Below are 25697 nucleotides of genomic sequence, written 5' to 3' on the forward strand. Positions count from 1 at the left end.
ACTTATAAGCATCTTCTGCCCTGCTCCTAGATTCACTGACTAGAACATTGTACGTTTGAACTTTTATCATCTCACAAAAGTATAAAATAACAAAAGAACTGACACTTGTTGACTTTATATCTGACAGAACCCATTCTGTTAACAAGATTCAGGGCTGAAGATGCTTAATAAAGACTGCTGGAACTGAAGGCAATTTTTATCCCAACCCTAAGAAGAATCAAATGTCCCTCCAATTGTATTCTTGATTATGTTGAACCCTTTCCAATTAATGAGCCATGTCACATCATGTTGAAGTCTTATACTCCATATGAAACACAAAATCTGATATTAGAATCCACAAAATTAAATTTCCAATTATCAACACTTCCAGGGATGGTTGCTTATCGTCCCATTTTCTCTCCTTTCCTCCAATTACAGGAATAATATTGTATTAATAAAAATCTCAGTGCCCATCGCACTCTCATACCACACGCAGATTCTAAAGCGCTTTATTTCAAACATACTCACTATCTAAATGTTGAAAATTTTTAATTGGGTTTCCCATTCGCAGAAGATCAACATATAAACAAAACCTTTCTTGTTTTATTATTTTTTTTTAATTTAATACAAATTTTTATTGGTTCTTTAGGTTCCTTTCACTCTAGAAACCATTGTAAGCTAATGTAGTCCTCATGTACTTTAAACTGTCTGTAGTTTTTCATTATGTCTGCTGTAAAACATACCTTACCTTCAAGACCTTGGATAAAAAGCATAATTATGACTACTAAATACAAATATGAATTAATACCTTACAGGTTCAAAATCGCAAGACTATTGCATATAGATCTTGAATTGTTGTCCTACTAGGAATACATCAGTAAGAGATAAACCTGATGTTGTTTTAAAAGATGCGTCAAAGGCTACCCTCATTCTGGTAAATAATCTACCCTCCTAGAAAGTGTGATGAGCAGATAACATGTCTTAATAATGTGGTGGTTTCTTCTTGCTTTGTTAACTTTTTATGTCCCAAGCGATCATATTCCTTCATGAATCTTGCAGTCTTCTCATAGTTTAGTATTGTTTGTTAAATGTCTCTCTAAGCATAAAACGTTTCAAAGCTGCATCAAATGGTTCACCAAGTGCCGGTCTGTCTTGCTTTAAAAGCAACTGGACCACATATTTTCCATTAGTGTTTCGAACAGTTTCTGTCAGAAATGCTCTTATGTGAGTTGCTCATCCTTTGTGATTCTTCTTGTTGAGACGTCTTCAACCTACCAGAACTGCTGTAGCTGTCTGTCTAAATTGTCGGAATAGAAAAGGAAGTTATTCATTCAATCCATCCATGAACGGTAGTCATATCGCTTCTCTGCGTTCAGCCATCTATTCACTGAGGCAGTGAATTTGCCAGTCTTGATGAAGGTTGTTATAACACAAGCATGTTAAGTACTTAGAGTTGGCAAAGTTTGTAGCAAAACATAGCAGTCGTAAGTAAATTGTGATTAATTCAACCAACACAAAACAAGAATTAAAACAAAAATGGCAAATCATACACAATACATAATGCACCTGCTTATAAATATAACAAAATAAGACAAAGAAAGGAATTATTGAATTGTTGATCAAAAATATAGTCTTTAACATGCAAAAATAGCAAAGAAAGAATGATGAAATATGGGTGGAATAAAATAAACAAAATAAAACGAAACAACCATATGTTTATTAATTCAAATCTAGTGTTTTATCAATTTAAAAAAAAATTAAATAAAGAACTGGGATCAATTATATTGGATCTGAACCCTATTAAAAAATTAATATTTATATTAGTGGTAGGAGGTCTTTATACATGTTAGATTAAGTTGAAATTGTATTTTTTTAAAATAATAATGTTACACACACAGAAAATTGATTTATTTGATAATTTTTAAAATCCAACTTTTATATTTTGCTACGTCGGTAAAAATTTGCAGGTTAGAAAGGTCACATGAATAAGTGTACTCATCGACAAGAGATAGACTGACTATTCCTCGGAGGACCCAAATTTCTTCATTTTTATCAGTCCTGGACTTAACCATTAATCCACTTCCGCTGTCACCATTACAAGGTCCACTACCTGAAAGTTTTTCTTTCTTTTCTTTTCATTTACTTTATATCATGCAGTTATCAAATGTAATATTTCTTCTTCTGCAGAGCAATTGAAGCATTCTTGTAAATTAAAGTTATACAGACTGAGGGGATGTAACCTAAAATATGGAAAATATAAAAGAAAAGTGTAGAAAAATAAGCATCTGGAATGCTTGATAAGAAGAAGAACTCCAGTTGTATTAATTCTTGTAGAACAGTAAAAGGGTCATTAATTTTATCTGTATTTGCAGTTTAAAAGTTAGACTGAATTTTATCATCAAACTGAAAGGGATTGACTAGTCCATTTTGATTGGCCTAAGTTAAGATGCTAAGAATCTTCTGAATCTGTAAAAGATCACCCCTTATCATCCTGATCTGCCTATTCACACTCATTTTCTCTCTCAGCTTTGTTTCAAGGCCAAAAGCACATAAAAAACACTAAATATTACACATTTTGATAGAGAAAATTAGCGAGGTGGGTGAAAAAAAAAGAAAAAAACCCACTAAATTCTCTATTTACCTATCTATGAAACCTGCTTGATATTATGGCACAAGTATTTTTACATTTGTTGATTTTTTTAAATACTTTCTTTTCAACACACTTTTAAAAAATAAAATAATACCTAACAATATACGGTACCAATTTAAAGCATGTGTTCATTATTGTGGTTAATTGGAAACAACAAAATTGGTTGAACCAAACGTATTTATTAGCAAGAAAAGGGGTCAACTCCTTGATCCTTGAGGAATATTAAGAGTACTCTGGTGCAGTGTTAATGTAATTTATTAGTTTTAATTAATTATACTTTTAATCTAAGGTCGTGGTTGAGATGAAAAACCAAATGTCATGAGCTGGACTTGAACCCACGGCCTTTGTAATTAATACAGTCAACTATGATTGCTAAATGCATATATGGAGTAATTTATCAGCTTCTTCCCCAATCACCCTTAGGAATATCAAGTACTCCAGGGCAGTAAAAATGCTATCCCAGCTTAATGTTTTTAATGCATATATTTTAATTTTATGTGTAAAATTTGTGTGGTTATTATGTGCATAATTTTCTTTTCTACTCAAAACGGTTAAAAGGCTAATTGAAAAACATGTAAGGGGCAGATCTCTAAAAGAAAAACCTCTTTATAAATATCAACACGCCTATCAGAAAGGAAAATCCTGTGAATCAGCACTACACCAATTAACAATACAAATAGAGCATTCACTGAACAACAAGGAAATAGCATTAGGAACTTTCTCGGGCATTGAAGGAGATTTGACAATACTTCTTTTAAAGCCACCCTCAAACAGTGACAAACTGACAAAACCTGCTGAAGATGGATAGAATCAATGTTAAAAGGCAGAAAAGTGCAGGCTTCCATGTTCCACGAAAAAGTAGAAGCAGCGGTGGCGAGGGAGGAATACTCTCGCCTCTGATGTGGAATGTGGTAGTGCATGAAACTAAATGAAAGCGGAATCTATACCCAAGGCTATGCAGATAGACATTGTCATACTAGTCTGGGGAAAATTCGACTCAACATTAAAAGAGCTCGCCCAAAGAGCACTAAACATGGTGGAACAATGGTATTCAAAACAGGGACTTAAAGCAAACCCCTCATAAACCACACTAATTGCTTTCACCAAGAAAAGAAATATAGAAATACAAGGCTTATGTTTCTATAATGAAATGCTGCAAATAAAAGATGAGGTTAAATGCCTACAAATAATCTTTGATAGGAAATTAACCTGGAACCCTCACCTGCAACATACTATAGCAAAAAGTGAAATATCACTAATGACCACAAGAAGAATCCTAGGCAAATCTTGGGGATTAAAACCAGAAATGGCTATACAAGGCAGTAATAAGACACAAAATAACCTAGATCATTAATCTGGTGGAACACAGCTCAACCAAAAGTAGCTACCCAAACATTAGTCAGCATACAAAGACTAACAAACCTACGTATCACAGGGGTAATGAGAACAATCCCTACAAATCCATTAGAAACTTTGCTAAACATACCTCCACTGGAAATATTCATAGAAGGAGAGGCTAGGAAAAACCCATTTAGGCTCCAGAAACAATTAAATTGGAAAGGAACTAAACAATTCGGGCATACAACCATAATCAACAAAATCAGACACCCATTATTAGAAATTGGGACTGACTATATGATCCCGAAAACATTCTTTACAACATCCTACATAGTCTCAACGTACTATACAGGAGAGTATCAGATACAATGATATGCTATGCAGATGGCTCTAAAACAAATTGAAAGAACAGTATTGGACATTTTCTGTACAAGCCCAAAACATAAGCAATCAAACTCATTAGGGAATTACACTTCGGTCTTTCAAACAGAAATACATGCCATCATTGCTTGTGCCCAGGAAAATCTTAAAAGAGGTTACACTGACAAAAAAATCCTCATAAGATCAGATAGCCAAGCAGCCATTAAAGCATTAGCATGTAAAAGAATCACATCAAAATTAGTCATTGAATGCATCCAAAATCTCCAAAACCTGGGGAAACACAACAACCTAATGATATCTTGGGTGCCAGGGCACAGGGGAATTTTGGGTAATGAGAAAGCAGACAGATTGGCCAGAGGAGGATCTGCAAGATCCTACACAGGCCCCAAACATACTTGGGACAACAAAAACAAATATAGAATCCTCCATCACAGAATAGATCCAAACAAAACAAAAGGAGAAGTTGATAAACTCTAGCGGCACTAGACACATTAAACTTGTGGTGAAACAGCCCTCACCAAGACTGGCAAACTCACTGCTGCAATTGGAGAGGGGTCCTATTCAGAGGAGTGATAGGACAACTAACCAGTTACTAGCATCTGTGAGAACATCTACACAACATGGGCATATACAACGATGATCCGATCTGCAGATTATGCAATGAGGAGGAAACAGCTACCCATATCATCTTCGAATGCGAAGCAACAGCTCAATGGAGATTTAACCAACAGTCAATGACCTGATACTTCTAAGAAGAAGGATTGAGTCTATTGCACTGAATTAGGGGACTAGGAAGGTACAATAAGCAAGAAGGCAGTGCCTGGGGAGCGCAAACCCCACTTCTTATTATCCTCATTACCCTACCATGTGCATATTTTTATCCTTGTTCGATGCAGCCCTGAAAAAGAGAGAGGGGGAGAAGCATAGGGTAGAAAAATGAGGTTCTTAAGACCCAAAACCTAATGTAAATAGAACTTGGCTGACACATAATTGAATTAGAATGAACAAAATTTGAAAAGGAAAAAACGAACGGCAAAGGAGAAGAGGGCTGATGATGACCTATGTAACCTGCTGGCACTTAAACCAGCCACAATGTTATTATATATAGCATTATATTATTACATTTACTGCACTAATCTATACAGTTCAAATATGTTGAATATTTTCTTCAAATGCTTGTTTATCACTTTTAAGGAATTCCATGTTTTAAATTGGATGTGTTTATTCTAATTGAAATAAAATCGACTGCGATGAGAAAACATATTTTAGAAGAAATGTGAACGACTAGTCTGATAGTTATAAAGATAAACTCCTTGAATATCTAAAATCAATAAACACATATGGTTACATATAACCCTTCACACATGGCATTTATATCTTTTCTTGGTATGAATGTATTTATTTGCATGTATGGGTAAGTGTAAATGGACTGGTCTGTGGCAGAATATAGAGTACCCCACAAAACTGTCAAAACTAGTTAGGTTAGGTTTTTTACTGTGTGTGTGTGTGTGTGTGTGTGTGTACAAGATGCTATAATATTGATCGAATTAGAGTCCTTCACCACGTATGACAGGAGACGTCTATTAAGGGATATGCTACATGTTCAAAGTGTCCATTTTAGTGAGACGAAAGTAAATCGTCCATGAAGGGGCTTTATAAGCTATTACCATAGTGTAAGAAAAAAACACAGAAAGGGAAAATGCAAAGTAGCTACAGATATGACCATAGCTGTCAGTCAAAAGAAAAAAAAAATTATTAAAAGCAGACTCAGCATGATATCTGGTTAAAAAAATTTAATAATAAACAGAAACATATTTCCAGATGGTGAATTAAATTTTAATTTTGTTAGGTTTGTGGTTACAAATTCTTTATGGCAGATGATTCGGTTCAATCAACTTTCAAATAAGCAAATTAATGTGTGTTACAAAAGTTCAAGTTGAGAGGTTAAGAAAACACAAAACACCTATCAATTTGTTCAAACTATGTGATAGTTTTTGTAATATAATTTGAATAGAATTCAATAGAAAGAATAAAAGAAACAAATAAATAATCTATTGTTTCTCTATCACTTTGTTGATACCTCATCTTGTGTTTCTTTGTGTATATTCAGACTGAATGTATTTATTTGTGTAAATGTGAGAGGGTCGATGGTGGAATATCAAGTGCCCCACCATACTGAGTGAATGGTGTGTAAATAGGAATGTCTTTAAGATTTAATGAGTTTGGATTGAGAGTGATTGCATTGGAGGCTGAAATGACCTAGCTGTTGAAAGCCCCTGGAGCCAACCTTGGTGGCTGGACGGATAAGATTACTGCCTGATCCCAGCCTGCCAACATCCGAGGTGGGTGATTTTTGAAACCTACCAGTAATTTATTGTAAATTACACAAAAGCTGCAATCCATGTGTAGAATTGAGCTTATATAAATCAGTAATCGGTAATCAATTTGTTGTTTCTCATGTTAACTTAAAATGAGCAATGTTTCAATTTAATTCCACTTCATATGTAACAAATAGTATTTATTTAATAATTCTAAAAGTGTAATAACATAAAATTCAACTAAACATCGTTTTTCACAAATATTTAACACATTAAATTGGATTATTTTGAGAAAATTGAAAATTTAGAAACCACAATTATTGAATGGTCTCTATTTTTTTATAGTGTGGCTATAATCACAAATTTATGGATAAATATTTTAAAATATCACTATTAAAGCGTCAGGCATTACCATTTTTTATCCCAGCGCAAAGAGTTGTGTTCGAAGTAACAAACATAAATTCTTTTCTATTTTTCATACAATCTTCTTGATTAAAAATACACATTTTAAATATTCTAGGCTCATTGTAAACAGTGTTCGTTAGTATGTCTTTTCCCCATCCACCCACCTAAAAAGATTTCAAACAAAATCATTAAATATTCCATTATGCTATTATAGAGTTAAAATTGACCTTTCAATAAGCTTACTGTTCCATATTGTCCTTCCAATGAATCAAGAGCATGTGAATCAGGCCATAAGCAAACAGGAGTTACAAATTGGTTGAATATCACTGCAGTCGATAACTGCACTATTGCTAAATCTGCTTCATAATGTTCAATTTGGAAATCTGGATGTAAATAAATATTAGATACCTAAAATATAATTCATATATACACATATATCTTTTTAAATTTATACATTTGTCAAATATTTAAATCAATTTAATTCCACCTTAACAAGTTATTGTCTAAATGTTAAGCTTATTGAAAGTCTTTCTCATATTGCCAATTGTTATGATTAAAACAATTGGTCAGATTCTTAAACCAGATAAGTATGTACCCCCGAGTACACACTGAATTACTTAACAGAACAAATAAATTAAAAATTTTTAAAGAAATGGGTCCTGGGCACTGTGCAGCGCCTGAAAATGAGAACACCGACCTGGCTGCCAAAGAACCATCTAGCACTGGAACAGTATTAAAAGAAATCCCTATAAATGATTACATGACAAAGACAAATTTCAATGGTAACGTAAATGGGATAAAGTGACAATAAATTACGGGAAATAAAAGATATAATTCGGAAATGGGTATCATTGTACTATATGAATAGGAAATAAAAAACAGCTCTCTGTAGGCTCCTCAGACATACAAGACTGACACATGGCCATCTCATGACCAGGGAATCCCTCCAGGTGTGTAATGAGGGGCTGCTAATATGCTGTGAAACATATGGTATTGCATATTTTATTGCTATACCATGACAAGATCAGAGTTCCAACTGTCAGAGTCTTTGAATAAGATGCTGGGCAATATCCTTGTTGTCCTTTTGAAATTCTTAGAATGAATGGAGCTTATAAAAGAAATATAGTCATGTAGAATTGGTTTTGATGAGGGAGGAGTTTTTCCATAATGCAATATGTGAGATGTAAATCCATTCCACAAAAAGTGCCCCTAATCATAATAGAGGAGTCAAAAAGATGAATGCTTGCATATCCGTCTTAGGCTGGTAGGCCCGTGGGATGTGTCGTTCCTGGCAGGCTCTTCCTTTCCTTCTCCATATGCCCATATTCAACAGCAACATTTATCAAGAAACCGGCCTAAATGACCCTTATTGATTGAAAGCTAAATAGGCCACACTCGTTTGGCAGATCAGCCCAGCGAGGACAGGCAGATCGCAATGAACGATAACGACCAAATTTCAGGTTGATCACCCCGTAGACAACACAAAATCTCACAATTTATTACATTTACTGGAATTGACGGGCATTGACATGGTTCCAGGTTTGAATGCTGAAGCGCTGGATTCGAACCCAATTTACTTACAATTTTTTTAACGCATACCCTCATGAGAAAATAAAAAACTGTATCAAATAATTATCATGATGATAAAAGTCAAAACAACACATTTTGTATCTTTTTTGTATGCTTGAGAATTCCCTCCAAAGAAAAGCTCAAGAAATGCAAAATGATGAAGCCAGAAGGAAAAAAGTTCCACATAGACCCCTTTCGGGAGGTTCGCAAAAGTTTGGTGCTACCAAAAGGAGTGTAGTCACAGTAAGTCAATAGCTGAGTGGAGTTTAGAGACACTGGTCAGTGTTGGTCATGAGTTAGTTACAGTTTAGAGTTAGTCACTGGTCAGTGGCTATTAGTGAGTTAGGGATTGGACTTTAGAGTTACCGGTAGCAAAAATTTAAAAAGAGTGGACTTTTTTAGATTTTTATTTCTAGAGTTTTGTAGAGAGAGCAGCTTTGGATGGAGAGTGCCTGGCTTTGGCTTAGATACCTCCCTCCTTTGTGGATTTTAAGCAATTAACGAACGTTGTTTTGAAACATGAAGACCTTGGTTACTTTTTTATTGCCCCACCAGGTACTACTAAAAATTGAATACACCAGTTTTCCTGACAGAATTACTTGCAAATAATGCCAACAAATCTTGAAATCAGGCTTGTTGGTCAGAGCAGTTCTGCGTCTTATTTACACATGTGAATGAACATATGTAAAGTCACGTAATCAGTCCATAATATGTTACAGGACATTACATCATTATTATAATACAATAATATTAATATAACGTCAATATGTAAAAAGTTTCTCAATTACTCACATGCCTTATTTGTGAATTTGGTTCTCCCCACTTCAGCAAATTGTGTTTACCAAAATACGTTATGAAATCATCCACTTCAAATTGTTCTTTATGAGTTTTAATGCAATGCCCTGCTATAAATTAAAATAAATATAAAATTACACCTTGTTTAAATATAATTTATTGGATAGAATGTAATGTATTAGATATAAAACTATATTTTCTCTTATATTTGTGTAATAAAAATATAAATATTAATCAATATTCAATATTATTTAAATTCTAATTCCGAACTAGAAAAAAAAGTAATACAAATTCTAATCTTAGATTTATTTTAGATTAAAAAAAATATATATATACTAAAAAATATCTCCAGCTTATTTATTCCTATCCCTACAAAAATTGCAAACCTGTAATTAGGTGAATATTTGATATTAAATTTCCGCTGCAATGAAACTTAAGGCCATAGGCGTAATTTTTACTTTTTATAAGAATTGCAGCTAACCACGGCCATTCCTCTGAACTGCTTAATGTTTTAACCCTGTTCCTTACATGAGAAGATCTTTTCCCACAGATCTCACCTGAAAACAGCTTTAAACAGTTACATTCTTAACAGGGTGTTGCTAGTGTTATTTAAATTATGTGGATAGAAAAAATGATTTACCCGGGGTGGTACTTAGTTTATAATTACGCAAACGAGGATTAGTCGGGAACTTGTGCACTAGGTAGATGTTGGTAACCACATCACCAACAACTGAAACAAAATTAATAAATTTTTGGTTATCTATATACAAATTTTATAAAGATTATGTTAATGTGAATATTAAATTATTGATCATCATTTATATACAAATTTAACAAATTATTTAGGCGTTATTTCTGCAAGAAGATGAACTCATGCTGTAATTCTATAAATTGAGGAGAGTGTTGGTGGAATAACACAGAATTACAACTAACAATGGAAAAACTCTGGCTCTGCAAAAATTAACAATTACAAATGTTATGATAGACTTTAATTTTATTACTTTTGTTTTAGTTAGTTTAATGGCAGAACTGAGGGACTGCAGTGGCTGATTTGTATTTGCTAGGTTGTTTATTCTAGGTTTGACTGCTTGAATTATTGGTATTTTATTTGAGATGAATTTGGAAATAAAGTGGTTCTGACCCTTTGTCCACGATACCTGCTTTGTAGTTGGCTTAACAAACCTCCCTGTAGGACAAGAATTATATTACTTAATGGTAGAACTTTTTGTTTTGATATTTACTGATATCATTAGTATTTATTTATTTTTGTTTATTTTTTATTTAATTTTTAAATTTATATTTTATTTATTTATTTTTTAAATTCATATTCATTAATTCATATCAACCCTTGGGGTGCCGGTTTTTTGAAGAAAAAAAAGCCCATTTGTAAGTATGTCAGATTCGAATGCAGGATGGATTCGAACTTGGGACCTTTACCTTACAGTGATGAGCATCATGCCAATGCCTTAACTGTTGCGGCCATAATATTTTATTATTATTGTCTTTTTTTTTTTTTAATAAATACAATCACACCTGAAAAAAAGCATGCATGAGGAGGCTCCCTATACGCAATCATAAACTTGTATTAACTTCAGGTTCCAGAGTGGGTTAGATCTTAAATTTGCCTTTTAAATTTATTAAATCATTTATTGTTTTCCAGGCTGGTTATTAGACTCTTATACTTTATATTTTTAAGTAACACCTATTGGGTTAAATTCATAACCAATCCAGAGTATGTTGAAAGTCCCAATCATAAGTGCCACCCACTCATAAATGAATCTAGCAAATAGAAAGAAAAAGGAATTTGTTAAAACGGACAGGTCTATTTCAACTGCCCAATGTCTACCAAACTGATGAGAAAAGTTCACTTCCTTGTAGACAAGCTAACCAAACTTCATTTTAAACATAGAATTGTATAAATAAAAAATGGTTATGATGGAGTGAGTACGTATATCAATTAGATAATTAAAAAGAATGGGTTTTCCTCATAAACTGGTTTTGGCGTGATATGGATTTCTATCCTTTTCAATAATAGAATTGCCTTGACTAAACTGGCAGTATATAATCAAAACAGAAAAATTATTAAACAATACTTATATAAAATAATTCCTAGCAAAGAACCCGAACAATAAATTTGATATACAACTGTCAAACAGCAAAAAAAGAAATAAATAACATAGAAATTACCTTGAATACCACTGCAAACCAATTTATGTTGTAAATAAATCCCTTTCAAAATGGGTAGTGGAAAAGGCAATGGGAATCTAATAATGTACTGAATTTCCCTGACGCCTCTGTGAATTATTTTTTCTATGACGATTTCAGCTGGTTCAGATAGTTCAATCAAGCCGACATATTTCTACAACAAAACACAAAGATCAATCACTTCAATTGGTTCTCGTTTATTCACTTTTTAAGATATGAAATGTAATTATAAAAATTTTTGTTTTAACTTAATATTAACAATTTAAGACAATTTCCTACCAAACAGTGAAAATTATTATTAGAATGGATTTGGTATCATTCAACTTACTTTAGTACTTAACATAATTAATGATAACTGAATTTTGTAGCAAACTGTCTATTGAACAAAAAATAAATAAGCATAACATTGAACAATATTTATTGAAGGTAAATGTATATATGTAATATATGTAATGTAATGTATGTAATGTAATGTATGTAATGTAATGTATGTAATGTAATGTATGTAAATGTATATAATGTGTGTGTGTGTGTGTGTGTGTGCATGTGTTTTGTCTCCTAACAAATGTTAGTTTATTTATTATTTATACTTGAAAACCTAGTTACAAATAGATAACATCTCATAATTAATTTTTGAATACATAATATTTATAAATTTTGTAATGTAGGCAAAAATTTAACAATAAAAAATCTACATTTGTTATGATACAAAGACTTCTATTTTGCAATAACGATTAAAAGATAATATTAAACTTTTTTACTCCATTCTAAATGATGCTTTACAATTATATGCACCATCTTCAAATGTTACCATACGAGACATCATAACTGGTTTAGTAAAAAATTAATTTCTAATTAGTAAAAAGAAATATGGGCATAAACAGTACAAAATTAAAAATTCATTAAAATATTACTATCTGGAACACAATCTGTTAAGTCATCTGTTATAACAAATTCAAAAATTTTATGGAGTTATGAAAAAATAAATTAAAAATCTAATCCTTATATTAATCAAAGTATGCATCATGATGAAGTCTTTTGGGTTCCAATTCAGCATTTCTTCCTCAAATCCTATTTCTGTTGTTTCTATTCCTTATGATGCAGTTAGTTGTTTTTCGAAAATAATTTCCTTAAAACCTCTTTGTCCAGTGGGTCCTGATCCCATTCCAGCAATACTTCTTCAAAACTGTTTAGTGCTCTTGGCCTTTCCCTACATATTGAATCAATCCCTGCCTACAGGACAATTACCAAACTTATGGTAGCTACATTCTTCTTATTTATAATTCTGGTGACTGAAGTCATGAAAAAGTATCGCCCTATTAGTACTCTTTCTGTTATCCCCAGAATATTTCAAAGCCTTATTGCATTCTGCTATAATTCCCAAACATGGCTTTATGCCTAAACACTCAACTCCCGCTAATTTACTTTGAAACACTCTATCATCATTTCAATCAAAACGTCAACTGATGTCAATTATCTAGATGAATCAAAAGTTTTTGATTCCATAAATATTGACCTTCTTTTACATAAAATTCACCAAAATGGGATATCTGTTCTTCTTTCACGGTTTCAAAATTGTCTTAAACGTGTGGCGATTAGTGACAGTTAATCGATATTTATTTACAAATCGTGAGATGCGGTCTGGTGTGATGTAGGTGGCACGATAAAGAAAATGTTTTTCTGAAACCTACATCCCACCAGACTGCATCTCACGATTTCTAAATAAATATTGTCTTAAACATAGGTTTCAAATTGTTAAAATTCATTCTTCCCTTTCTTTTGAATGAATGCTTGTTCTGGCATCTCACAGGGTTCTCATTAAGGACCGCTTTTGTTTCTTTTATTTATTAATGATTCTTCCACTTCTTCTGTTAACTTTCTTCTTTTTGCATATGATCTTTAAATTTATCATGAATTTTTGAGTGCTCAAGAATAATTATCTTACAAAAGTCTTTCTCAGATTATAGTATAGTATATCACAATTATAGTAATAAAGAATTTTAAAGGCTTTAAACAACACTATTGCTCCCTTATCCAATCTAATCTTGAATTCTCTTCTCCTGTCTGGCCTCCTATCTTCTCTCTCAGAAACATTTTTTAAAACAAGTTCAAAATAAATTCTTTAAATTCAACTCCTTCAAATTAAATATTTCTTATAGTTCTCATGACTCTCTAATCTACTACTCACTTATCTTCATTAGAATCTTTTCGTGTTTATTTTGATTTTGTGTTTATTTATAAATTAATAAAAAATAAAGAATCGACAGTCCATTATTATTTTCTCGTGTAGATTTTTGAATTCAACACCATAATCAAGGGCTTTCTTTCATTTTCCTCATTTCTCATTATTTTCTGATTCTGGTGTCAACCGACTCCAGAAAATGGCTTACTTTATTTAGAAGTTTCCACTAATCTGTAATAGTTCTTCACAAACCAATTAGATCATATTTTCAGTTATTCAAAATAATTAGAATTTTACTACTGTCTTTTTATTATAATTGGAAGTTTTAATTTTATTACTGCTTATGCTAATCGATTGATAATTTTTCTAATTGAATAATTGCTCAAATCTGCACATGTATGCACTTATATACATGAACAGAGTTTAGCCTATCACTCCTTGCAGTGAACCGGCAATTCCAGCTTTTGTAATTTACAATAAATTATTGGCATGCCTTGAGAATCACCCACCTCCTGTTGGCAGTCCGAGTAACAGGCCTTGGTCTTTTCCATCCAACCACCGAGGTTGGGCTCCAGGGGCTGCCAACTAATGCATGCAGTTCCTAAATCAAAACTCTCACTCATTCTTGAATAAATTTTTTCAATTAGAGTGGTGGAGTGCTCGATATTCTTCCATCCTAATTGGGGGTCGATGGGGTACTTGATAATCTGCCATCAACCCTCTTACATTACACATTCACGCTAATAAATACAATCACTTTCAACACTTACTAGGGGACACAAAACTATCAATACTATATACAATAAAACAACCGGGTTTCCTCCAAGAAACGAAACAGGTGACCCAAATACCTGCTGCCGTGCACAACCAAGATTCTCCGTATGGCATTCCTACATGCTTTCTACTTAGTTACAAGGAGTTGCACCCTTGAACTAGGTGGGACACATCGAGCAACCTGTTCATGCTGAATAAGGTCCGTATGTGGACACATACGCAGGCGTTGACCCAAAATTAATTGTCTGTGGGTCAACCTAGCATTCGTAATTGTAGGTAAGGATGTTTCTTCTACGAATCAGATCCTCCACGGCCACTTATTGACAGTGTTGACCCATGAGAGCTTCTCTGCCGACCCAACCCTTCGATGCTGCTACCTTCTTTTAATAATGTTTTTTATTACATTTTTAGCATCAGGGTGGTTATGTCCCGGCTTTAGCCTCCCAATAAAGATTTGTTCTGATTGCTTATTGTACAATTATAATCAATTAAATTTTATTTTTATTTTTATATTCTTTAAATAAATTGTTTACTGTTTACTAACTGTAAATAAAAAATTGTTTGTTTAATCTTTTACAATTGTGCAATTTACTTTCTCAACTAATTTTACTTCTTTACTATCTATTTTTTTTTTCATATGAACAAATTTGTGTTTTTTATTGAAAAATGTCTTGTATATTGTAATATTTTGGGCATCTGCCCGTTTAAATAAATACATTAAAAAAAAATCATTTTACATTTTACTTTATAATCCAACAATGAAAATTATGACAAAAAAAGTACGAATTTTTTTGTCATTTCATTTGTTTGCATATCCTATTTGAACAGGCCTATTAAGCCAAAATAGAATTACACCGTTTGAAATATATTAATTAAATTAACGACAAAGAATAATTCCAAAAATTGAATTATGTCTAAATTGAAGATAATACTTACTGTTTTTAAAACTGCTTTCAACCCTAACTCCAATTTGACGACAATTGGAAATTGTAAATTCGTTATGTTTACTCTTAGCCTGCCAGTCCAAATGTTCGACTCGGAGTGGTAACGAAATAATTCTGGACACGGTGAGTACGGCAAAAAGAAACAATCTCCACTTAAAGAAAATAGTAAAAGCCAAATCGCAAGTTTCATCGCAAATTCATTGCGTTTAGGTCGCCATTTATAGTCGTTGAGAAGAGCGATTGTAAGAAATTTAACAGGAGGAGACAAAATTGTACATATGTAAACACTTTTACACCTTGGCTTAAAGGATTAAAACGACTTGTATTTATATTTTCTGTGCACGATACAAATAGCAAATAAGACAACTGCAATACATAAACAGAACATACCAACAGATAACTTAACACGCGGAGATTTATTTAATTACACTACTGGACTTGATTTGGAAAACACGATTGAAAATGGTTGAATATATAGTTTACAATTTTAATTAATAAAATTTTAATAAAATGTTCTTTCCAATCTCGTCCGATTTTAATTTTTTCGTTATATATCTTTTTGTTTTACACAACTTCACCTAATTTGGCCTAATGTTCTATTCTTGTATTTTTTAATTCGTAAAGGAATTTATCCTTTATGACAAATTTTTTTATAAGCCAGAATAGGCTAAAACGTACAGTTTGTAGATCCTTTCCGTCACTTCCTACACTCTCAAAGATACGAACTGTGTTGCAGAATGAGCGAGTCTTCTCCCGTCTTCTCTCTCTCCCTCTCTACTCTCTCATTCATTCATTCATTCTCTCTCTCTCACTCACTCACTCACAATCTCTTTCACTCTAACTTACTCTCTGTCCCACAAACTAACTCACACTTACTTACTCTCTCTCCCTCTCTCTCTCTCTCACACACTCTGATTCACTCACTCACTCTCTCCCTCTCTATCTCTCTCATTCACTCATTCTTTCTCTCACTCTGATTTACTCTCTCTCACTCACCCATTCACTCATTTCTCTCTCTCTCTTTTGATTTCTCTCTCTGATTCACTCTCTCCCTCTCTATCTCTCTCATTCTCTCTCTCTCACTCTCTTACATTATCTCTACTTTATCTCTCTCTCTCTCTCTCTCTCTCTCATCCACTCTCTCCCTTTCTATCTCTCTCATTCACTCATTCTCTCTCTCACTCACCCATTTACTCACTTTCTTCCAATCTCTCTTGTTCCCTCTAGTCTCTCTCTCTCTCTCTCTCTCTCTCTCCCTCTCTCTCTCATCCGTACACTTTCTCTCTCACTCTTTCCCTCTCTATCTCTCTCATTCACCCATTCTCTCTCTCTCTCTCATTCTAATTTACTATCTCTCACTCACCTATTCACTCACTTTCTCTCTCTCTTCCATTGTCTATTCTCTCTATCTCTCTCTCTCTCTCTCCCCCTCCAATTCATTCTCTCCCTCTCTATCTCTCTCATTCACCCATTCTCTCTCTCTCATTCTAATTTACTATCTCTCTCTTTCTCCCCCTCCAATTCATTCTCTCCCTCTCTATCTATCACATTCACTCATTCTGTCTCACTCTCACATTCACTTACTTTCTCTTTCTCTCTTCCATTCTCTCCATCCCTATCTTTCTCATTCACTCACCCATTCACTTACTTTCTCTCTCTCTCACTTCCATTTTTTGTTTTACCCTGTACTCTCTCTCTCTCTTCCATTTTTCTTTTTCCCTCTACTCTTTCTCTCTCTCTCTCTCTCTCTCTCATCCTCACTCTCTCTTTCTCACTCTCTCCCTCTCTATCTCTCATTCACTCATTCTCTTTCTCACTCTGATTTACTTTCTCTCACCCACCCATTCACTCACTTTCTCTCTCTCTCCCTCCCTCTTCCATTCTCTCTTTTTCCGTCTACTCTCTCTTTCTCTCATCCACACACACACACAACGCGCGCGTAGGATGAGAAGCCGTGTTGTATAAAGAAGAATACTTTCTAATTCTACAATATAAAAACGAATTATACGAAAATTCTACAATATAAATTGAAGCCTTGGTGTTCAAACAACCCAGACGAGCTCTTGGCCATAAATAATATACTACAATTGTTGATAGAACAGAGAAGCTGTAATCTATTTGAATAAATAAGTACAGTTAAGTTCCCTTGTTAATGATACAAGGCCATAAAAACCGCAAACCAATGATTGAAGAAGTTAGAAGATGCTTGCGAACCTCAAGAAAGTAGAAAAACTGTATGTGGGATAAAGCCCACGCCGGATTAAATGGAAACGCGGAAGCAGACCAATTAGGAAAAAGCGCAGCAAAAGAATAAACGAGAATAATCAATAATCAAGAAGAGAAACATGGCCATTGGAAGAAAAAGACATCATCAATTCATATTATATTCACTTTTTAACATTTATCAATACATAGTTTGAATCTATCGAAATTGTAAGTATTTCCCTATTTATTATCATTATGTAAATGTTTATACTAATTATTGAATTACATATATACAAACATCTGTAATCCTTATCGGGGAACAGGGGGAAAACACAAGGCTCAATGGCAGGGGTACTGTTTTGGAGAACAAAACTCATTCACTCACTCTCTCTTTCGTTCTCTATCACTCACTCACTCATTCTCTCTTCCCTCCCCAAATAATGTTTCATTTTTCCTCTAAAAATTCTGACTTGAATTTTTTCCAAATTCGGAATACCGGAATATTCGGAATACTTAAGTTCGGATTAGGGCAGGAGACTGTATAGTGTATACGGAGGTCGTCCTTCCTAGCTGAATTAAAACAAACAGACAATTTCTAGTTTCGCAATCTATAATTTTAAACGGTCACTGAGCATATGGTCACGGTTTGTTAAGCAAAAATGTTCGAGCTTGAGACAGCTTTTTTTTAGAACCAACATGTTTACACTAATGTGTCAACAATAAATCTGACAATACAAACGTTGCCAGTATTGGCACTGTTTGTGAAAGCTAGCAGTACTGTTACTCCTTTTTTAAAAACTTGATAAACAGGGCCTTTTTTATTGTTATTTTTTAAGGGTTTCGCTATCTAGTATATTGGTTACCCTTCCCTGAGTCTTTGCTTCTTCAATTTTTGGCTTCGAAGATAAGAAATAAGCTGATAACTGAAGGAACCAAGTCGGGGCTATGGATAAGAGAGTTATTTGGCAGGAAAATCACACAAGCCAACCAATGAAGATGGCACAGTTCTTGTTCTGCGGGGTTGTGTTAAGGAATTCCATGACAGTCTACTGCGTAAGTTTTGTTCTTTGTAGACGTGGGCTTTAAGTTACCGGGTAACATCAACTTGAATTGACCCCCCCAAAAAAGAGAAAGCAATGAAAAGCAGAAAACGCGTCTGACAGACCTAACAAATAGGCAGAACAAAAATAATCGGAAACATACAAACTACAAATTAGTTTTGTTATTTGTTGAACTTTAGACCACCAGACAATACAGAGATAAACAATAGTAAATCTGATAATCAATGTATAAAATCAATAACTAATCAGGATTATTTTAGCAACAATAGGGGATGGTTAGGGTAATAGTTCTATACATCAAGCAGCCACAACAGGGAAGTATTATCGTACTCTTTTTCCCAGAGTTCTGAAAAAACCATGGTTTCAATCAAGAAGGTGGTAGGGTAAAAGCAATTTTCTCAACTATCTCACCCCTAAGAACCGGTCATGGTATCTGCGGATCCTATTTGTATAAAATCGGATTGAGAGCTACCCCTAATTTTGAAAGATGTCGCGTAGAGGAGAATCTTGAGCATCTGTTATTCTGCCGCGAAAAAAATGAAATACAAAGAAAACGATAAGATCCCTATGGGTTTGTCCAGACATCGAGAAACCTTTCGATCTGAGTACCTTAGGCAGGGTCACACCAAAGAACCTTTTTTAAGACTGACACCATTCTTTGGTGGTGGCAGAAAAAAAAGAGGAAGTACTGGTAATAAAACCCAAAGTATCCTATGGCTAATCTGGTGGACCAAAGCTCAGCAAAAACAAGCTACCCAAACATTAGCCAGCACTGGCAAGACCTATGAATCACAGAAAACACTGCTAAACCCACCGCCGTTGGAAATATTTATAGAGAGCTAGAAAAAGCTTATCAAATTGGAAACTAAACACTTCCGGCACGCCAAATAAAACACAGAATTCTCCATCACAGAATGGATCCAAAAAAGTCAAAAGAAGAAGTGAGAAATGTCTAGAGACGCTAAACACAGTAAACTTATGCTAAAAAATTCTCACCAGGACGGGCAAAATCCCTGCTACGGTTCGAGAGGGCTAAATTCAGAGGAATTATAGGACTATTTACCTCTCACTGGCATCTGAGAAAACTCTACACAACATGGGCATATATAACGATATTCGCATATTCCATAATGGCCTCATCTTTAGGTTATGCAATGAAGAGGAAGAAACAGCCACCCATATTATCTTCGAACGCGAAGCAACCGCTCAATGGAGACATAACCTGGGATACAAAGAAAACCCAAGGAATGGAGTTGTACCGACGATTGTTAATGACCTTCCTTGAAAGAAGGATCGAATCGACAGACTTAACTAAGGAATTAGAAAAGTACAATAAGCCAGAATGCTGCAGTGCTTGGGGAATATAAACCCCATCTTCCTAGTCTACTTTCATCATCAACATAACTGGGTTCATCCCTTAATACAAAATCGGGAGCTCAGTGCTATTAGGAACTGAATGCAAATGAGGAAAAGTTCCAAATATTTAACAGAGTGCCAAAGACTCTTTTTGAACAACTGCTGAAATAGTTGGACCTCATATGCTGAAAAGCGATACAAATCACAGATTGGCTGTACGACCATAGGAAGAACTAATAAATAACATTGAGGTATGGTTTGCACGGAACATTTCATGAAACGCCGTGTGCATGTTTCTTGTGCATTTCAATCAATCAGTTTCATGAAACTCGAGTTTGTGGTTATGAAACCAGTTTCCTTCAAACTGTTATTTCGGATTTTATAAAACTGAGTTTCATTAAACGCGTTCTACGTGTCTCTTGTGTATTGCAATCATTGTTTTCATGAAACTCGAGTTTCAGGTTTCATGGAACAGTTCCATTGCTGTGCACCAGACTAGTGTTCCAGGCCATTAATTTTTCAAGTTGTTCCAGGATATTTTTATTTTTTAACAAAGCTGGATATTTTTCACCCTAAACGGCATGTACTATTTCAAGTTGAACTGAATAGAGATGTTGATTAGTGTGCAAGCATTGCTGTGTTGTTCTTTGTCTTACTAGTGATGGTTGATATTTTACAAAACTGTTTTTAAGGAAGTGTTATGTTCAGTAGTTTAATCTCTTTTGTGATGTTTTGTTCACGGGTATTAACCAACACTTAAAACTGAAATGATTCAATAATAAGATTACTCAAATTCTATGATATTTTCGTGAATCCGTAGAATGACTAATATCAGGTCGCCCATGCCTAAAATTGCGTCAGTTTGAAAGAATTTAAAATTCTTTTGATAATCGTAAATATCAAATCCATTATTATTAACGACCTTTAACAACCTATAGAGATTACTTTTTTTAGCGTCGAAATTCCTTTTCAAGAAAATTCTACTTTACCAATCTAGTGGGAACGAATAGAAAAATGAAACGGCATTTTTTCGAACTTTTCAAAAAAAAATTTAATAATGAGAGCGTTATGATTTTTTTAAAATTATATTTGACCAGCTGAGAAGTTAATCTTATAAAATAATTATTATAACACATATACACCCAAAAAGACTGTCTAGAGATAGGCAACGAAACACCGGCCATTTTTCACAAGTGTTTCTCCAACTCCTTGAGGAGAACCACTTCCCAAAGATCATGGCTGAGAATTGAATAAACCATTTATTTATCTACATCGACAACATATGCATACCATCAACATCTTAAACCTTACACCCACCAGAAAAAGAAAATTAACTTTCAAATATACAGAAAACCTACTGCAATTGATATCATAGATGCACACTTGCACACAATTCAATCAAACCAATACAAAAAATTGCAGCGCTATGGCACTTGAACCACAGATTGAAAACAGTTCCACTTAATATCAAAAACTATGCATTAAAACGATAGCAGAAATAGCAGAAAATGGGCTTAAAATTTTTTTTACCGTGCCTAGACCAACTTACAGGTTCATCACTCCGCAGACTATTCCGATAAATCTCACAATTAGCCATGATAATATAATTGATTTTAGTTTTTTTTAAATATTAATCGATTTATTTATTAAATCTTGACTTAATAAACTTGTACAACCAATTAATTTTACACTGATTATGAGACAGGGTCATTTCGCTATTCGTACGACAAAGTTCGTCAGATGTTTCTACACTTCAAATGCAACAGAAAAGTTCGTATGAACCATGGTCCGATTCTCAACTCTTTTGCAGATATTCAACTTGTTTTAACTTTTGGGAAAATCCAACAAAAAAAGCATTTTAAAAAATGTGTGGTGAGTTTAGTCGATAATTATTCAGAATTCGTGAGATGCGGTCTGGTGTGTTGTAGGTTTAAGAAAAACATTTTCTTTATCGTGCCAACGTTTCGATCTTTATTGAGACCATCTTCAGGGCTCAAAGTGTTTGTCTTCTGCGTAATTGTGCCATTCTTGCGTGTCGTGTTGAGAGTGCCCAGAAACGTTGGCACGATAAAGAAAATGTTTTTCTGAAACCTACATCACACCAGGCCGCATCTCACGATTTCTAAATAATAATTGAAAAGAATGTTAAATTTCCTTTAAAAAAATTTCCTTAAATTAAAAACAAGCACGAAATCTTTCAACGATTGGTAAATTGAAAATTTGTAAAAAAAAGCACTAAAAAAAATCAACGTAATTTTTCTGCTTTCACTATGTTTTTGTCGCTTTGATGTGTTTTGTTTGATTTGTACGTAGAATTTTTCTCTTTTTTGTGTGCTTTTTTATTAAGTTAAAGTTAGGTTTTACAACTTCGGTATTGTTTTTCTATTGTCTGTGTTTAGTGTAGATATTGTCCAATTTTTGCAGACATTGAACTTTTTTTTCAAATCTATTATGAATGATTAACTTTTGGGAAAATAAAATAAAAAATAAAAAAGCATTGAAAAGAATGTTAAAATTCATTTAAGAAGGCACTCTTATAAAACTTTCTATTTAATTTTGGTGAAAAACTAAATCTTTCAACGACTGGTAAATTGAAAATTTGTAAAAAAAAAAGCACTAAGAAAAAAATCAGATTCTCAACTCTTGCAGATATTCAACATTTTTTTTTCAAATCTACTCGTAGCTTTTGAATTATTATCTTTTGGAAAATTCCCAAAAAACAGCATTGAATCAATTTAATTTTGGCGAAAAAACAAACACTGAAGAAGACACAATTACACAGAAGACAAACACTCTAAGTGAGTAGAAATACTTTGAATATAAAAAATATATTTTGCATTGTATAAATTCACTTTTTCACATCCAAAATGTAACTGTAATATGTAAACAATGTTTGTAAATCCCAGGCCCTGAAGATGATCTCAATAAAGATCGAAACGTTGGCACGACAAAGAAAATGTTTTTCTGAAACCTACATCACACCAGACCGCATCTCACGATTTTTAAATAAACACTAAATCTTTGAACATCTGCTAAATTGAAAATTTGCAAAAAAAATTCAACGTAATTTTTCTGCTTTCTTTGTTCACTATGTTTATTGTTGTTTTGATGTGTTTTGTTTGATTTGTACGTAGAATTTTTCTCTTTTTTGTGCTTTTTTATTAAGTTAGGTTTTACAACTTCGGTATTGTTTTTTGTATTGTCTGTGTTTAGTGTGGATATTGTCCAATTTTTGCAGATATTCAACTTTTTTTTCAAATCTAATCGTAGCTTTTGAATGATTAACTTTTGGGAAAATAAAAAAAAGCATTGAAAAGAATGTTAAATTTCATTTAAGAAGGCACTCTTATAAAACTTTCAATTTACTTTTGGTGACAAACCAACACCAAATCTTTTAACAACTGCTAAATAGAAAATTTGTGAAAAAAAACCAACTAAAAAGCACAAAAAAAGAAAAATTCAACGTAATTTTCCTGCTTTCGTTGTTCACTACGTTTGGTGTCGCTTTTGTATGTGTTTTGATTGATTTTTACGTTGTATTTTTCTTTGTTTTTTGTGCTTTTTTATTAAATTAAAATTGGGTTTTACAACTTCGATATTGTTGTCATTATTTTTCGTTTGTCTGTGCTCAGTGTAGATATTTTGCCCGTTTTTCAGCTTTGGTTTTTTCAACATTTTATGTTTTTTCAACTATCTACGGTTGTAGCTCTTGAATTTTTCATTTTTGGGGAAATCCAAAAAAGCAATGAAAAGCGCTTTAAAATTCTTTCATGGCGGTACTCTTCTAGAACTTTGAATTTAATTTTTGTTAAAAAAACAAACACCAAATCTTTCAACAACTGCTAAATTTAAAATTTGTAAAAAAAAACTAAATTTGCAACTTCATTCGAAAAGCCTCGATAGAGCTTGCCAAATTCATAACATCTTCGTTTAATAAGCTTTATAGCGGTATGCCCTTTTCTTTAATTTCATCGAACCAAAATGCAGAAATTCTATGCTAAATGGGATAAAAGTGGTGACTGTGGGAAAAAAGGGGTGTGGGTAATATAGTAATTTAACTTTTTGTCCTGAGCAGAATATTTCCCAACTTAAGAAAAAAGCATAAAAAGAAAGACAAATAAATTAAAACGCATAAACAAGAGAAAATAAACTTAGCGAACAACCAAAGCAGAAAAATTGGGCAAAATATTTACACTATACACAGACAATAGAAAAACAATACTGAAGTAGTAAAACCTAACTTTAACTTAATAAAAAAGCACAAAAAAGAGAAAATTCTACATACAAATCAAACAAAACACATCAAAACGACAAAAAACAGTGAAAAAAGAACGCAGAAAAATTACGTTGAATTTTTCTTTTTTTGTGCTTTTTAGTTGGTTTTTTTTTAACAAATTTTCTATTTAGCAGTTGTTCGATTTAGTATTTGTTTTTTCACCAAAAATAAATTGATAGTTTTGTAAGAGTGCCTTTTTAAAAGAAATTTAACATTCTTTTCAATGCTTTTTTTTAATTTTCCCAAAAGTTAATAATTCAAAAGCTTCGAGTAGATTTGAAAAAAAAGTTGAATATCTGCAAAAGATTTTTAGTTGAGACAAAAACGTCAGTGTCATGAGCGGGATTCGAACCCACGACCTTCGGCTAAATACGCCGCAAAACGAAGGGAAAATTCAAAAGGTGGGGTTGAGATGGGAAGTTCGTGCACGAGTGGATCGAAGTCACGATAGCTCAAGTGGTAGAGTAGCGGCGTATTTAGCCGAAGGTCGTGGGTTCGAATCCCGCTTGTGACACTGACTTTTTATTTCAACTAAAAACCTTAATTAATTGAAAGCTATTAATGGTCAAGCGGAACACGAAAACTAGTGAATCTGCAAAAGAGTTGAGAATCGGGCCATGGTTCGTACGAACTTTTCTGTTGCATTTGAAGTGTAGAAACATCTGAGGAAATTTGTCATACGAATAGCGAAATCACCCTATATACACAAAAGTGGTTAAATTTAGATTTCACCCACTGGTGTCATTATTAGTCTATTAAAGTTCGAAAAATGAAGTCTAGGAAGCAAGTTTTTAGGGCTGTTCTCTCACTCNTCTCTCTCTCTCTCTCACCCACCCCGTTTATATAATGGTACTATTTACTGGCCTACTATTTTCCATCTGCGAGTGTTGCTATAGATGTGTTTTCTGTTTGTATAAAGCAGATACAGAAGTGGTCCTAGAACTTTCCCATGGGGAACGCCAGGCTTTATAACTAAACATATGAAGTACTCGTCCTCGTGCTTTACTCGGAATAATCTCTATGGTAGGTAGGTGGAGAGAAGTTGTACACACAGGGATGGATTTTATTTTTTTAACTTGATCAATTGCTAAGTGATTTTTACAATAAATTACCGAATATGTTGTCCCCATGTAATAAAAGTTGGTTTTTCAAGCTTAGGTGAACCTTATTTTATTTTCAACCTTATTTTCACCCCATTGAGAGATGATTCTGTTAATCTCTGTTCACTGTGTAACTCCTGAGCAAGGGAAGACCTTTTT

At 33.4% G+C, this 25697-nt stretch overlaps 1 protein-coding gene across 4 annotated transcripts; it reads right to left on the minus strand.

The window, feature by feature from the left end:
- Positions 1 to 1674: 1674 nt before the first annotated feature.
- On the minus strand, positions 1675 to 15860 carry LOC106670713 (serine protease gd-like). 4 transcript variants are annotated; one of them, XM_024228622.1, is made up of 8 exons: positions 15533 to 15860; positions 11623 to 11794; positions 10076 to 10165; positions 9822 to 9992; positions 9433 to 9545; positions 7315 to 7479; positions 7079 to 7235; positions 1675 to 2089 (listed from the first exon to the last, which is right to left on the minus strand). In XM_024228622.1, exons 1-8 carry the CDS (start codon positions 15728 to 15730, stop codon positions 1887 to 1889), a joined length of 1269 nt encoding a protein of 422 aa, XP_024084390.1. In that variant the 5' UTR covers positions 15731 to 15860; the 3' UTR covers positions 1675 to 1886. The 4 variants fall into 4 exon arrangements, with proteins under 4 accessions (XP_024084390.1, XP_014256763.1, XP_014256764.1 ...); XM_014401277.2 differs by having other exon boundaries at positions 1675 to 2219; positions 9433 to 9542; positions 15533 to 15857; XM_014401278.2 differs by having other exon boundaries at positions 1675 to 2219; positions 9894 to 9992; positions 15533 to 15856.
- Positions 15861 to 25697: the final 9837 nt, after the last annotated feature.

This window comes from Cimex lectularius, unplaced genomic scaffold, assembly GCF_000648675.2.
Source record: "Cimex lectularius strain Harlan isolate CLEC.00 unplaced genomic scaffold, Clec_2.1 scaffold235, whole genome shotgun sequence".
NCBI classification, from domain to species: domain Eukaryota; kingdom Metazoa; phylum Arthropoda; class Insecta; order Hemiptera; family Cimicidae; genus Cimex; species Cimex lectularius.